The 16,143-nt window shown below is 47.8% G+C and overlaps 1 protein-coding gene across 1 annotated transcript in view; it reads left to right on the top strand.

Moving 5' to 3' along the window:
- The first annotated feature begins 10,621 nt into the window (after window positions 1-10,621).
- The window catches only part of LOC139226602 (ras-related protein Rab-37-like), a 261,132-nt gene continuing 255,610 nt past the window's right edge, over window positions 10,622-16,143 (top strand). The window contains exon 1 of the mRNA XM_070857461.1: window positions 10,622-10,777. Within this exon, the coding sequence (XP_070713562.1) occupies window positions 10,622-10,777 (156 nt within the window). The remainder of the gene's footprint in view (window positions 10,778-16,143) is intronic.

Here is a 16,143-nt window from a genome sequence, read left to right as displayed (position 1 = left end):
TTTTTACCTATGTCGTTGGTACCAATGTGCACCACGACAACTGGCTGTTCTCCCTCCCATTTCAGAATGTCCTGCACCCGCTCTGACACATCCTTGATCCTTGCACCAGGGAGGCAACATACCATCCTGGAGTCTCGGTTGCGGCCGCAGAAACGCCTATCTATTCCCCTCACCATTGAATCCCCTATCACTATCGCACTCCCACTCTTTTTCCTGCCCTCCTGTGCAGCAGAGCCAGCCACGGTGCCATGAACTTGGCTGCTGCTGCCCTCCCCTGATGAGTCATCCCCCCCAACAGTACTCAAAGCGGTGTATCTGTTTTGCAGGGGGATGACCACAGGGGACCCCTGCACTACCTTCCTTGCACTACTCTTCCTGCTGGTCTTCCATTCCCTATCTGGCTGTGGACCCTTCTCCTGCGGTAAGACCAACTCACTACTCACGTCATTCTCAGCATCGTGGATGCTCCAGAGTGAATCCACCTTCAGCTCCAATTCCGCAACGCGGACCGTCAGGAGCTCGAGGCGGATACACTTCCCGCACACGTAGTCGTCAGGGACACCGGAAGTGTCCCTGAGTTCCCACATGGTACAGGAGGAGCATAACACCCGACCGAGCTCTCCTGCCATGACTTAACCCTTAGATACACTTAAATTGGCAACAGTCTCCATCGCAGGTGAGGCAGACGGTGGTTGGAGGGACGGGTGGGTGGGGTGCTTGGGTTGCCATGTGCTCCTTCTGCTTTTGTGCTTGGCTTCCGCTTGCTCCCAGCAAAGAGACTCAAGGTGTTCGGCGCCTTCCCGGATACTTCTCTTCCACTTTGAGAGGACTTGGGCCAGGAATTCCCAGGTGTCGGTGGGGATGCTGCAATGTTTCAAGGCTGCTTTGAGCTTGAAGCATTTCCTCTACCCACCTGGGGCTTGCTAACTGTGTCGGAGCTCCGAGTAGAGCACTTGTTTTGGGAGTCTCGTATTGGGCATGCAGACGATGTGGCCCAATCATTGGAACTGATCGAGTGTGGTCAATGCTTCGATGTTAGGGATGTTGGCCTGAGCGAGAACATTGACGTTGGTGCACCTATCCTGCCAATGCATTTGCAGGATCTTATGGAGGCAGCATTGGTGGTACTTTTCCAGTGCCTTGAGGTGCCTGCTGTCTATGGTCCATGTCCCTAAGGCATATAGGAGGGCAGGTATCACTACTGCTCTGTAGACCATGAGCTTGATGCCGGGTTTGAGGTCCTGGTCTTCAAAGACTCTCTTCCTCAGGTGGCCGAAGGCTGCACTGGCACACTGAAGGCAGTGTTGGACCTCGTCGTCAATGTCTGCCCTTGTTCACAGCAGTCTCCCGCGGTATGGAAAATAGTCCACATTGTCCAAGGCCTCGTCATGGATCTTGATAATCGGGGGGGGGGGCAGTACTGTGTGGTGGGGGCGGGTTGGTAGAGAACCTTTGTCTTACGGATGTTTAGTGTAAGGCCCAGACTCTCGTACGCTTCGGTGAGGGTGTTGACGATGGTTTGGAGTTCGGCCTCTGAGTGTGCGCAGACACAAGCGTCGTCTGCAAGTTGTAATTCAATGACAGAGGATGGGATGACTTTGGAGGTGGCGGAGGTTGAACAATTTCTCGTTTGTTCTGTAGATTAGCTCCACTCCGGTGGGGAGCTTATTGAGGGTGAGATGGAGCATTGCAGCAAGGAAGATTGAGAAGAGTGTTGGTGCGATGACACAGCCTTGCTTGACCCCGGTCTGAAGGTGTATTGTGTCTGTGGTGATCAGTTGGTCAGGATCACAGCTTGCATGTCATTGTGAAGCAGGGGGAGGATCGTGACAAACAGTTGAGGGCAGCCGTATTTGATGAGGACACTCCATAATCCCTCCCGGTTAAAGTGTCGGAGGCCTTTGTGAGGTCAAAGAAGGCCATATACAGAGGTTGGTGCTGCTCCCTGCATTTCTCTTGAATTTGACCCACAGTGACGATCATGTCCATTGTGCTGCTTAGTGGGCGGAATCCACATTGCGACTCTGGAAGGAGTTCTTCAGCCGCAGAGAAAAGGCGATTGAGGAGGATTCTTGCGATGACTTTAATGGTGGCAGGGAATCGGATTTGTCACCTTTCTCGAAGATGGTCACGATTACGGCATTTCTGAGGTCCCCTGGCAAGTTCTCCTCCTTCCAAATAAGAGAAATCAGTTAATGTATTCACGTCTCTGGGTCACTGGGAGTCGTCAAGTTGATTGTGAGTCCCTGGCTGAATAGCACTTTCTTAGCAGGGTCTTTGAATGCTTCAGCATTGATTTTCCTGCGGCATTGTTTCTGTCGCCGCCGCTGTTTTGGGGCTACATTGATGGAGGTGACAGAGTGGATTAGGCGGTGGTCCATCCAACAGTCGTTAGCTCTTGTCATGTTGAGAGTGATGCGCACGTCCTTGCGGTCCCCCACTTGGACGATGACGTGGTCAAGCAGATGACAGTGCTCAGAGCAAGGGTGCTGCTATGAAGCCTTGTACTTGTCTTTCTAACAGAACAGGGTGCTGGTTATGACAAGGCCCTGTTCTAAGCATTTCGGCAGCAGGAGGGTACCGCTGGAGTTGGTTTTCCCTACCCCCTCTCTGCCAACCACACCTCCGCAGAGGGTCTGTGTCCTTTCAAACTCTGGTGTTAAAGTCATCCACGAGGATCAGCTTGTCACCCGTAGGAACGCAGAACAGGGATTGTTCGAGGCTGGAGTAGAACTCCTCATTGGTCTCGTCTGTAGTTTCCAGTGTTGGTGCGCATGCGCTGAAGACCATAGCGCACTGGTTCAGGGCTTGGGTGAACCGAAGAGTCATGAGGCATTCATTTATCCCACAGAGGGAATCTCTGAGGCAGCCAACTAGCTCATTTTATATGGCGAAACCTACCCCATGGAGATGGTGTTCTTCATCTGGTTTACCTCTCCAGAAGAAGGTGTAACCACTGCCTTGTTCTTGAGCTGGCCTTCCCCTGCCCACTTAGGGGTCTCGCTTGGGGCAGCGATGTCGATGTCGAAATGTCTGAGCTCCCGGGCGATGAGAGCAGCACGGCATTCCGGTCTGTTGCTGTTGGGGTTGTCCATGAGGGTCCTGATGTTCCAGGTCCCAAACTTCATCTTAAGTGGTGGAAGATGCCTTGCGCGAGTTCTTTTAACGTGGGGTGGCCGTTGCAGAACAAGGTCTTGGTCCAGTGGCAAGGGGGTCCAAGACGATTGGAGACCAGGCTCTTCTGCATGGGCCTAACGCACACACACACATACACTGCTACTCTCCTTCCTTCCCACAGGTCCTCTGTCCCTGGGATTCGTAGGATGCACTGTCATCCTCACGACCTCGCTGTTGACCCATGCTGCTCCTTCCCTGGGCCCTGACCCCACTGCTGGTCCACGCTGTGCCACGATCTCGTTCCTGGGCCCCGAGCTCGCTGCTCCCAGCCTCTGAACCTCACCGCTCCTGACCTCCGCTCCTTGCCCGTCCCAACCTCCGCTCCTCGCTGCTCCCGACCGTAGCTCCTCGCTGCTCCCGACCTCTGCTCCTCGTCTGTCCCAACCTCCGCTCCTCACTGCTCCCGACCTCCGCTCCTCGTCCGTCCCGACCTCCGCTCCTCGTCCGTCCCGACCTCCGCTCCTCGTCCATCCTGACCTCCGCTCCTCACTGCTCCCGACCTCCGCTCCTCGTCCGTCCCGACCTCCGCTCCTCGTCCATCCTGACCTCCGCTCGTCACTGCTCCCGACCTCCGCTCCTCGTCCGTCCTGACCTCCGCTCCTCATCCATTCTGACCTCCGCTCCTCACTGCTCCCGACCTCCGCTCCTCGTCCGTCCCGACCTCCGCTCCTCGTCCATCCCGACCTCCGCTCCTCGCTGCTCCCGACCTCCGCTCCTCATCTGTCCCAACCTCCGCTCCTCGTCCGTCCCGACCTCCGCTCCTCGTCCATCCTGACCTCCGCTCCTCACTGCTCCCGACCTCCGCTCCTCGTCCGTCCCGACCTCCGCTCCTCGCTGCTCCTGACCTCCGCTCCTCGTCTGTCCCAACCTCCGCTCCTCGTCCGTCCCGACCTCCGCTCCTCGTCCGTCCCGACCTCCGCTCCTCGTCCGTCCCGACCTCCGCTCCTCGTCCATCCTGACCTCCGCTCCTCACTGCTCCCGACCTCCGCTCCTCGTCCGTCCCGACCTCCGCTCCTCGTCCATCCTGACCTCCGCTCCTCACTGCTCCCGACCTCCGCTCCTCGTCTGTCCCAACCTCCGCTCCTCGTCCGTCCCGACCTCCGCTCCTCATCCATCCTGACCTCCGCTCCTCACTGCTCCCGACCTCCGCTCCTCGTCCATCCCGACCTCCGCTCCTCGCCCATCCTGAACTCCGCTCCTCGCTGCTCCCGACCTCCACTCCTCACCACTCCCGACCTCCGCTCCTCGTCCATCCCGACCTCCACTCCTCGCCCATCCTGACCTCCGCTCCTCATTGGTCCCGACCTCCGCTCCTCGTCCATCCTGACCTCCGCTCCTCGCCCATCCTGACCTCCGCTCCTCATCGGTCCCGACCTCCGCTCCTCGTCCATCCTGACCTCTGCTCCTCGCCCATCCTGACCTCCGCTCCTCATCGGTTCTGACCTCCGCTCCTCGTCCATCTTGACCTCAGCTCCTCGCTGCTCCCAACCTCCGCTCCTCGCCCATCCTGACCTCCGCTCCTCATCGGTCCCGACCTCCGCTCCTCATCCATCCTGACCTCTGCTCCTCGCTGCTCCTGACCTCTGCTCCTCATCCATCCCGACCTCCGCTCCTAATCGCTCCCGACCTCCGTTCCTCGCCGCTCCTCGCCGCTCTCGACCACTGGACCTTGCCCGCTCCCGACTTTCGCACCTCACCACTCCGCGCCGCTCCCAACCTGCAGACCTCCGGACCGTGCCGCTCCCGACCTCCTCCTCACCACTCCTCGCCGCTCCCGACCTCCGGACCTCGCCGCTCCTGGTCCAGACCTCACTCCAAGATATGCAACCAATCAGCTACCTGGATTCCAGTGATGTCACGCTGCGATTTTGTCACCCTCTCAGGACGGCTCGCGATGCTCACTGTGGTGAATCACTCTTTTTATGCCCGGTGTTGCTGCTGGTGTCTCCAGCCGGGTCTGGTCAGCACCACGCTGAGTCCACTACCTCCTTTCACTATGACTTTGGCAGCATCTTCTTCCTTGGCGAAGACAAATGCAAACTATTAATTTAATACCTCAGCCATGTCCTCTGCGTAGATCTCCTTTATGCTTTTTAATCGGCCCTACCCCTCTTCTTAATACCAGTTTACTAGTATTTATCTGTCGATGGAAATGTAATTTAGTTTCAATTTTTAACCCATTTTCATAAAACTTCCACGGTTCTGAGTCTTCTTCTGGAGGACTCCGAGTATCAGTGAGGGGATGAGTGGCACTCACAGCATGGCTTCATATTCCTGTATTATAGTGTTGATGAAATAGATGCAACAACACAGTGCTCTGTGGAGAAGGCTTCAAAACCTGGGGGGCACAAGTTAAAAATGTGAAAGTAAGAAGGAAAGTCAGGTGGGACCTTTGCACCAAAGGGTTATCGAGTTGTCTGGATAAGTAACCAGGGCAGGTCATTGAAGCAGACAATGTGAATATGTTCCAGAGACAATTGCATGTGTTGATGGAGTGAGAAGGGATGATGAAAAGCTGGCTACATGAATTTGCCCTACAAAAGGACTGGCTTGGGCTTAATAACCTGGATGTAATCTAATTGATGTGTTTAAGGTTATTAAATGATTTGATCGGGTAGATAGAGAGAAATTATATCCTCTGGCAGGGACTCCATAACAAGAGGGCATAACCTTAAAATTAGAGCCAGGCCATTCAGGGGTGATGTCAGGAAGCACATCTTCACACAAAGGGTTGTGGAAATCTGGAATTCTCTCCCCAAAAATCTGTTGAGGCTGGGGGGTCAATTGAAAATTTTTAAATTGGAATTGATGGATTTTTGTTGGGTAAGAGTATTAATGGTTACGGAACCAAGGCGGGTAAATGGAGTTAAGATATAGATCAGCCATGATCTAATTGAATTGTAGAACTGGCTCAAGGAGCTGAATGGCCTTCTCCTGTTCCAGTGACCTTTACCTGTTCCTGCCTCGTTAAAGCATATTTGATGTAATCGTACAGTTGTAGTCACTTAATATTAAAAATTGTGACATTAGCAGAGAAACAATTAACACTGTTGTTATTTTAATGGAGGCATTTACTCAAGTCAAACAAATAAATTAGTGCCTGTTTTTAAAATAGTGGACAGAAATGTCACACAAATGTGCTACTTGGCAATAGTGTCAGCTTGGCTCAGTGTTAGCACTTTTGTCTCAGAGTCAGCGAGTTATGGTTTCAAGCCCCATGTCAGCACTTGGCTCAGTAACTTAAGCTGACAGTTCAGTACTGAGAGAATGCTGCATCTTTCTGATGCAGTGTTAAACTGAGATCTATGATGGACATAAATGCTTCCATGGCACTCTTTGAAGATGAGCAGGGAGTTCTCACAACACTCACCCTTCAGCTAACACCACCAAAACAGATTAACTGAAATAAAAACAGAAAATGCTGGAAATACTCAGCGGACCAGGCAACATCTGCAGAGAGACAAACAGAGTTAACGTTTCAGGTCGATGACCAAAAATCAGATTCTAAGCCCAATCTGTTAAACTGAATGATCTCTCAATACGCACACGATCCAGTCCTTTAATTATTTTATAGACCTCTAACAAGTCTCCTCTAAGTCTACACTGCTCTAAAGTAAATAGACCAAGGTCCTTAAGCCTATCTAAGTAATTGAGGTTCAATAAGCTAGCAATCATTCTCGTAACTCTCCTCTGGACCTTTTCCAAAGCCACTATATCACCCACCGTGTGGGGGACCAAAACTGAGCACATTGCTCCATGTGTGCTCTGAAAGCGACCTGTATAGTGACAGAATGGTATCCTTTGTTTCGAACTGATTGCTTCTATTAATACAACCGTTATTTTAGTCAGCTTCTCTAAATTGGTCATGGTCCTTCAGTGATCTGTGCACAATAACACCTAGATCTTTTTCTCTCTCAATCTTTTTACAGTTTTGTTCCTTGTAAATGATACATGGATTCTGTGTTGTCTCTATCAACATGTATGACAGTACATTTATCTAATAAATACCATTTGCTGTCTTTTGGATGAGATGCTAACCCGTCTGCTCTCTCAGGTGGACATAAAAGATCCCATGGCACTATTTTGAAGAAGAGCACGGGAGTTATCCCCGGTGTCCTGGCCAATATTTATCCCTCAATCAACATAACAAAAACAGACTATCTGGTCATAATCACATTGCTGTTTGTGGGAGTTTTGCACAAATTGGCTGCCATGCTTCCTACATTAGAACAGTGACTACACTTCAAAATACTACCTCGTTGGCTGTAAAGCACTTTGGGACATCCAGTGGTTATGAAAGGCGCTAAGAAATGTAAGTCTTTCCTTTTTTGTGTGGCCTACTCCCCGAGCACAAATAAATATTTTGCTTTTGATTGCATTCCTCGGCCATCTTAACCATTGCACAGATTTTGGTGTCATCTGCAAGCTTACTGACCATACTCCCAACACACTGTCCAGGTCATTAACAAATACAGTGACTAGTAACAGGTCGAGGTCTGATCGCTGGGAGACACCATGAGTAACCTGCCTCCATGCTGAACCACATGTAATCTATTACCTGAACAGGTAAGAAATCTACGAATAAGCAAAGAATATGGAAAAACTACCAAAGAAGAATGAGCAAATTGGGAATAACCAATTTGCAAGTAGGATAGGGGGAACAAATTACTCAAAAACTTTTTTTGTAAATATTTTCAGTCACCACCATGTTTTTCAGTAACCTGGGATCAGAGAAATAAAAATAAGGTTGTTTTTATTATTAATTCATGGGATGTGGGCATCGCTGGCAAGGCCAGCATTTATTGCCCATCCCTAATTGCCCTTGAGAAGCTGGTGAGCCACCTTCTTGAATTGCTGCAGTCCGTGTGGTGAAGGTTTTTTTTGTAGCAGTTTGGTACAACTGAGTGGCTTGCTAAATTTAAATTCCCCAGCTGCCTTGGTGGGATTGTGAACTACATGTCCCTCGATCATTAGTCCAGGCTTCTGGATTACTAGTACAATAACATAACCACTATAGCTCCATACCCCCAATAACATAACATAACAAACACTAGAAACTTAAATCATTCACAAAGAACCTTTTAACTTACCCATGAAATTGCCCTTGCCCTTCTACAAATCTTCTGAATAACTTTATACCCCAAAGGCCTACTGTCTCTTTTAAGCCTGGGGCTTGAGTTTTGCTCCATTCCCAGAGCTTGCTTTATTCATCTGAGCATTCACTCCTGATAGCTTTTGGGTATCTGTGCATATGGGACAAAAGAAGTTTTGAAATGTTGATTTGTTAAATGTTTAGATATTTTGTCATGTATTACAAATAGGTAGAATTAAAAAAATGTTGCATCTTCATGACATCCCAAAATGCTTCATAATCAATTAATTATTTGTGACTTGTAGAGCAATTATATTTCTTCTGTGGCCATGTATTCAAAGGCAATCAGCAATAACTGTCTCCCAAACATCTATAAGAACATAAGATCATAAGAAATAAGAGCAGGAGTCGGCCATTCGGCCCTTCAAGCCTGCTCCGCCATTCAGTAAGATCAAGGCTGATCGACCTCAACTCCACCTTCCTGCACTATCCCCATTTCTCGATTCCTTTAGTGTCCAAAAATCCATCAATCTCTGTCTTGAATATATTTAATGACTGAGCCTCTGCAGCCCTCTGGGATAAAGAATTCCAAAGATTCACCACCCTCTGAGTGAAGAAATTTCTCCTCAGCTCAGTCCTAATTGGCCGACCCCATATTCTGAGACTGTGACCCCTGGTTCTAGACTCCCCAGCCAGGGGAAACATCCTCCCTGCATCTACCCTGTCACATCCCTTAAGTATTTGATATGAGATTAATATGAGAATTTCAATGAGATCACCGATCATTCTTCTAAATTCGAGGAAATATAGGCTATCGGATGTCCTCAAATTCACTGCTGCACTCCAGCGTTGTAATAGTCATAAAATAGCTATAGAAGGGAGGCTGCAAGATACATTCACAACAATGAAGTTTTTAGACTTGGGGTTGAGTCCAACCTAGATGCAATGTCCATCTCCTTTCTTTCTCTACCAGCTATAGCACAAAGGTTGCCCCTAATTTTCTCTCAAGTCTTAATTATAGAATACGTTCCCAGGAAGGCAGACAGTGAGCCAATTAGATGCATTTCTGGAGAGCAGGGTTTGAGCAATATGGTGAGAAGGGAGGCAGGTGGCGCTGATCTATGCAAATGTCCTTCATTTCTGCTTCCTAAAATTCGTGTTTCTTATGTTGCACTGATCCTGTGAAACCAGAGGTTTATGAATGAGGCCTGGGGTAATTCTCGGCATATTCCCCATTCTCCCTGGGGCCAATTGCTCGGTATCCGCTCAGTTTACAGCCCAGTTGCACAGCTGACATTCAGGAACTCAACATACCAGAGATCATGCGGACCCGACTGCACCATTGGGGTCAACCCCTAACACTGTGCACCCACATCCCTGCACCCCTTCATATACTTCCAAAAACTTATGAGAACATGTCAGCTGTCACCTGAGCAAAAGTTGTCAAACTCTGCAGCATTTAATATGTCAATATTAAACCCTATAAGAACCGAAGTTAAATCTGGGACATTTGTTGGGCTGCCTGTGGGCGTGTGGAGTGGGGGCGGGGGGGGGGGGGGGGTTGCAAATGACTCATCCTGCAGTAAAAATGCGTTTGGATACTCCTAAATCATGGCCTTAAACCTTGCACTAAAACCTAGTGACTCATGTGTCAATCAGTACCGTCCTGCCACTGGGAGTCAATGCGCCGGGTCTCCATTCATAAAACCCAGAGCCCTGCTCCTGGCTGGTGACTCTGCACTATTGCACGCTCTCCTATTCCTCTTACTCGTGTGAAAACAAAAGTGCGTGTTGCAATCCGCATTGCTGCAGCGTCCTGTGCATAATCTCAACTTCGGGTTCAGGGTGGGGTGCAGCTACCCTGAGACGGCGATGAGAAGCGCTCGGAACGACTTTTGGGCTGGGCTGTGGCAAATCAGCGTTGCGTTGGACGTCACGACGTATTCTTGCCCTTTTTGTCCGCCCATTTGAGCGACGATAGGAAGGAGTGGAGCCGCGGGAGGCGGAGGTTTGAAGGCGGCTGCTGAATTGGGCAGGTTTCAGGGGGGAACTCGTTGCCACTTCCCTGAGTGCCCAAGATCTCCCCGCCCCCACCCGTTTGGTCGGGTTGTTCCAAAGGCAACTTCAGGCCTGAGAGGCGAAAGGAGGAGAGTGAGCTGTCCGCGGTGCTGAAGCCCCTGCCGGAGCCCACGGGCGCTCTCCATTGTACTGAACTGCGCGATCCACAGTGGCTGCGAGTGCCCAGGGAGCTGTCCGCGGTGCTGAAAGTGGAAACCCTCCCTCCACCTGCCGCCCAGATCTTCGCCCACTTCCCGAGCCCTGGTGCCACTCGCCTCTAAAGGACAAGAGGCGATGGAACCTAGGCTAGAGTTACAGGGTGCCCCTGACGGAGAGGTCTACTGCCCAGACAGTGCTTACGGGTCTTCTGCGATGGACACGGACACGGAAGATGGCTACACGCCTTCCTCCGCCAATAACATTTACTACAATGAGGAGCTGATGCATAAGGTGAGTACCCTTAGCATTGATAGCAGCAACAACAAGAGCTTACGTTCATTTAGCGCCGACAACGTGGTACAACGTCCCAGGGCACTTATAGGAAGACTTGCAGCTGCGGAATGAGCACCGGCAGAACAGCACCGGATCATACAATAAATCCTCTCAGGAAATAGGACTCCTTCAGGCACACTAACTTTCTTCAAACAGAAAGTGTCGAGGAGAACTGAAGCAAGGAAATGCATGGGCAGAGAGAGTGTATGCGAAAAGATTAGCGGGTAGCATCAAAGGGAACACTAAAGTATTTTTATAAACATATAAATAGTAAAAGGATAGGGTGGGGCCACTTTGGAAACAAAAAATAAATCAGATGGCATGGCTGAGGTACTAAATGAGTATTTTGCATCTGCCTTCACTAAAGAAGAGGATGCTGCCAATATCACAGTAAAGGTGGCAGAAGTAAAAACATTTGATAGGATAAAAATAGATATAGAGGAGGTACTTACAATGTAGGCACTACATACTCAAAGTAGAAAAGTCACCCAGTCCCGATGGGTTGCTTCCTAAGTTGCTGAGGATGTAAGGATGGAAATAACAGAGGCTCTGGCACCAATCTGTCAATCCTCCTTGGATATGGGAGTTGTGCCTGAGAACTGGAAGGTTACAAATGTTACACTCTTGTTAAAAAAAGGGGAGAGGGATAAAACCCACAATTATAGGCCGGTCACCTAACGTCAGTGGTGGGGAACATTTTAGAGATGATAAACTGGGACAAAATTAATTGTCACTTCGAAAAACATCGGTTAATAAATGACAGCCAGCATGGATTTGTTAAAGGCAAATTGTGTCTGACAAACTTGATTGAGTTATTTGATGACGTAATGGAAAGGGTTGATGAGGGTTTTGCGGTCGATGTCTGCCTGGGCTTTCAAAAGGCTTTTAATAAAGTGCCACATAATAGATTTTTTTAGCAAAACTGAAGCCCATACAATTAAAGGGATAGTGGCAGCATGGATACAAAAGAGACAGAAAGCAGAGTAGTGGTAATTGGTTGTTTTTCAGACTGGAGGAAAGTGTACAGTGGTGTTCCCCAGGGGTTGGTACAGGACCATTGCTCTTTGTGATATCTATAAATGACCTGGACTTGGGCAGACACATGACAGATGAAATGTAATGCAGAGAAGTGTAAAGTGATGCATTTTGGAAGGAGAGATGTGGAGAGGCAATATAAACTAAATGGTACAATTTTAAAGCAGGTGCAGTAAAAGAGGGACCTGGGTGTATATGTACTGAAATCTTTGAAGGACAAGTTGATAAGGCTGTTAAAAACATATGGATCCTGGGCATTATAAAGAGAGGCATAACGTACAAGGCAAGGAATTTATGCTGAACCTTTATAAATAACTGTTTAGCTCTCTGCTGGAATATTGTGTCCAATTTGGGCACCACACATTAGGAAGAATGTCAATGGTACAGAGGAGATTTAATAGAATCTTCAATTATGTGGAAAGGCTGGAGAAGCTGGGATTATTCTCCTTAGAGCAGGGAAGGCTAATGGGAGATTTGATAGGGGTTTTCAAAATCATGAAGGCTTTTGATGGAGTAAATAAGCAGAAAATGTTTCCAGTGGCAGGAGGGTCGGTAACCAGAGGACACAGATTTAAGATCATTGGCTAAAGAACCAGAGGGGAGATGAGGAGAATTTATTTTTGGCAGCGAGTTATTGTGATCTGGACCACGCTTCCTGAAAGGGATTGGAAGCAGATTCAATAGTAATGTTCAAAATTGAATTGGATAAATACTTGATGGTGAAACATTTTCAGGGCTATGGGGAAATAGCAGTTGAGTGGTACTAATTGGATAGCTCTTTCAAAGAGCTGTCATGGGCCTGATGGGCTGAATGGCTCCTTCTCTGCTGTGATTCTATGATTCTATAAAATTACTCTGAGGACAAATTGATGGTGTGCAGATTGCCCACATGAACCCAAGGACTGGAGCATCATGACTAGACATTTCCTACCCTCACCAGCACCCCCTGCCCTCTCCCCCCACCAAGCAGCCATATAATCTCCTGGGAGAGGCAAAAAGACAGAGAAGAACCCAGGGCCGATAAGAGAAAAAAAGTACCTTGGAAAATTCTTCTCCCTCTGACCCCCTGAGGTGATTGAAACCAGTCCACGTGATCACATGGACCAAGTGTTGTCTCTTAATCCACTTACCTCCTATATGATGCGATCTCTGCTGCAGTCCAACTCCCTCTTAAAGGCAATACAGAGTGACAGCACCCAGCAAACAGCTGGTGATGTATTCCAGAGACTCATGACTCTCTGGGAAAAGCAGAACTGCCTAACATCCAGCCTATTCCTATTCTTATTTAGTTTAAATGCATGTCCTCTGGTTCTCCCCAATCTGCCATACTGGAATAATCTATCAATGTGCGCAATATCCAACCATTATTTTATATACCTCTATCCAATTACCACAAAGTCTACTCTGCTCTAGAGTAAATAGATACAGTACTTTAAGCCTTTCTGCAACTAAGGTTCTTTGATAGGAATCTTTCTCATATCTCTCCTCTGAATATTTTTCAAAGCCACTACACTATGCACCATTGGAGGGGAGCAACATTGGGTGCAACTGAACTATGTTTGTCTGTTGCAATGAATCAGTTTTTAATTGCTTTAGCTATTTATAATTTTGAGCCATTATTGATTAGCTAGTTATGTCTTGGCTCATTCTTGGTACAAGATGTAATCCCAAAATGAACATCAGGGCTGGAAGTCTGGGGTGATGACAAGCAATGAAGCAGGTGGGAACCCCAAAGTCACCTGAATTAGCAGAGGCTTTATTCACAGTTATCCACATCTAATGTATCAGCACAGTAGATCATGGGTGATGCTGGATTTTCACAAAACACACCACTGGTTCACGCATGTTCTTCAGGGAAGAGAATCTGCCATTTCTACCTGGAATTGCCTGCGTGTCCACACTACTCTGGGTGCATGTAGTTGTGAAGAAAGAAATACAAATGAATGCAATAATAAGCTTGGGAGCACCATTGCCACAAGGGAGACTGATAAAAACCTAAAAGCACATTTTTTTTTAATTTAGAAAAGGAGATGGACATGAGTAGAAGGACAATATATTCCTCTGGTTATACATATCACCACATGCACTTCACTATATAGAGCCCACCATACAGACATTGTATTCACATCACCCTATACACATCACCCTGTACACATCACCATATAGAGATCACCATATACACATTGTATACACATAACCCTATAGACATCGCCATATACACATTGTATGCAAATAGCATATACACATTGCATCACCATTTAAACATTACCATATATACATAGAATTATAGAATCGTAGAAGTTTATAACATGGAAGGAGGCCATTTCGGCCCATCGTGTCTGTGCCGGCCAACAAGAGGCTATCCAGCCTAATCCCACTTTCCAGTACTAGGTCCGTAGCCCTGTAGGTTATGACATTTCAGGTGCATATCTAAGTACTTTTTAAACATGGTGAGGGTTTCTGCCTCTACCACCCTTCCAGGCAGTGAGTTCCAGACCCCCACCACCCTCTGGGTGAAGAAGTTTCCCCTCAAATCCCCTCTAAACCTTCTACCAATTACTTTAAATTTATGCCCCCTGGTTGTTGACCCCTCTGCTAAGGGAAATAGGCCCTTTCTATCCACTATATCTCGGACCCTCATAATTTTATACACCTCAATGAGGTCTCCTCTCAGCCTCCTCTGTTCCAAGGAAAACAAACCCAGACTATCCAATCTGTCCTCATAGCTAAGATTCTCCACTCCTGGCAACATCCTCATAAATCTCCTCTGTACCCTCTCTACTGCAATCACGTCCTTCCTATAATGTGGTGACCAGAACTGCATGCAGTACTCCAGCTGTGGCCTAACCAGTGTTTTATACAATTCAAGCATAACCCACCTGCTTTTATATTCTATGCCTCGACTAATAAAGGCAAGCATTCCGTATGCCTTCTTAACCACCTTATCCACCTGGCCTGCTACCTTCAGGGATCTGTGGACCTGCACTCCAAGGTCCCTTTGTTCCTCTACATTTCTCAATGTACTACCATTTAATGTGTATTCCATTTCCTTGTTAGCCCTCCCCAAATGCATTACTTCACACTTCTCTGGATTAAATTTCATTAAACACTCAGAGGTGGGGATGAGATTTTTGATCTGGTATCATTTGGGCAGGGGTTGGTATCTGGCAGCACTCTGAGGGAGACCAACCAGAATGGGAGCAGAATGAGGTCTGACATTACTGGGGAATCTGTGGATTGACAGCACTCCAGGCCTGGGGTATGGGAGACACAGAGTTTACAATCTGAAGCTCCTCTCACCTTCAATGCACAACAAATAAGCCAGCGTTACTAACCAGTTTGACCAATTTAATGTGTCACAAATCAACAATGCAATGATACAGATGCAGTGATATTGACAGAGTGATATGGACAGAGTGATATGGACAGTGATATGGACAGAGTGATATGCACAGTATGATATGGACAGAGTGATATGGATAGAGTGATATGGACAGTGATATGGACAGAGTGATATGCACAGAGTGATATGGACAAAGATATGGACAGAATGATATGGACAGAGTGATATGGACAGAGTGATATGGACAGAATGTTATGGACAGAGTGATATAGGCAGAGTGATATGGACAGAGTGATATGGACAGAGTGATATGGACATAGTGATATGGACAGAGTGATATGGACAGTGTGATATGAACAGCGTGATATGAATGCAGTGATATGGACAGAGTGATATGGATGCAGTGATATAGACATAGTGATAGAGATACAGATATGGACACATTGATATGGACTCAGTGATAAATACACAGATGTGGATGCAGTGGTGTGGATGCAATGATATAACTGTTGTTTCATACATTATGAAAAAGAGAATGTTTCAGGCTCTGGGTTGGTGATCCGGATCCCATCCCTCACTCGCTTCATAACATGCGACATGTACTGTGGGCCAATTCTGTTTTCTGCACTGTTTCACATAATAGTCAAAGCCTGGAGTGTTGGCTTGATACAATACAGGGACTGGAAAACTGGCTTCAAAGTAATGAATCCCCTGCTTGTGTCAGTTAGATGAGTTTCATGCACTGTGAAGTTGCACGCTTGTCTGGATTTTTTGTGACAGGTCCTGTTTTGGAAGAGGCACAAGTTAACCTAACATGGCCTTGCTCTCATTGTTTTAACTGATTGTATCGATGGGACAGACTGGACTCACGAGCTTTGCTGAATGTGACGCAAGGTGCTGTGGGCCACACATTCTGGATGTGTCACTTTCTTTATCAATGTTACAA

The sequence above is a fragment of the Pristiophorus japonicus genome, chromosome 16, assembly GCF_044704955.1.
Source record: "Pristiophorus japonicus isolate sPriJap1 chromosome 16, sPriJap1.hap1, whole genome shotgun sequence".
In the NCBI taxonomy this organism is placed as follows: domain Eukaryota; kingdom Metazoa; phylum Chordata; class Chondrichthyes; family Pristiophoridae; genus Pristiophorus; species Pristiophorus japonicus.
Note: the sequence above shows the minus strand (reverse complement) of the source record. Positions and strands in the feature narration are given on the sequence as shown.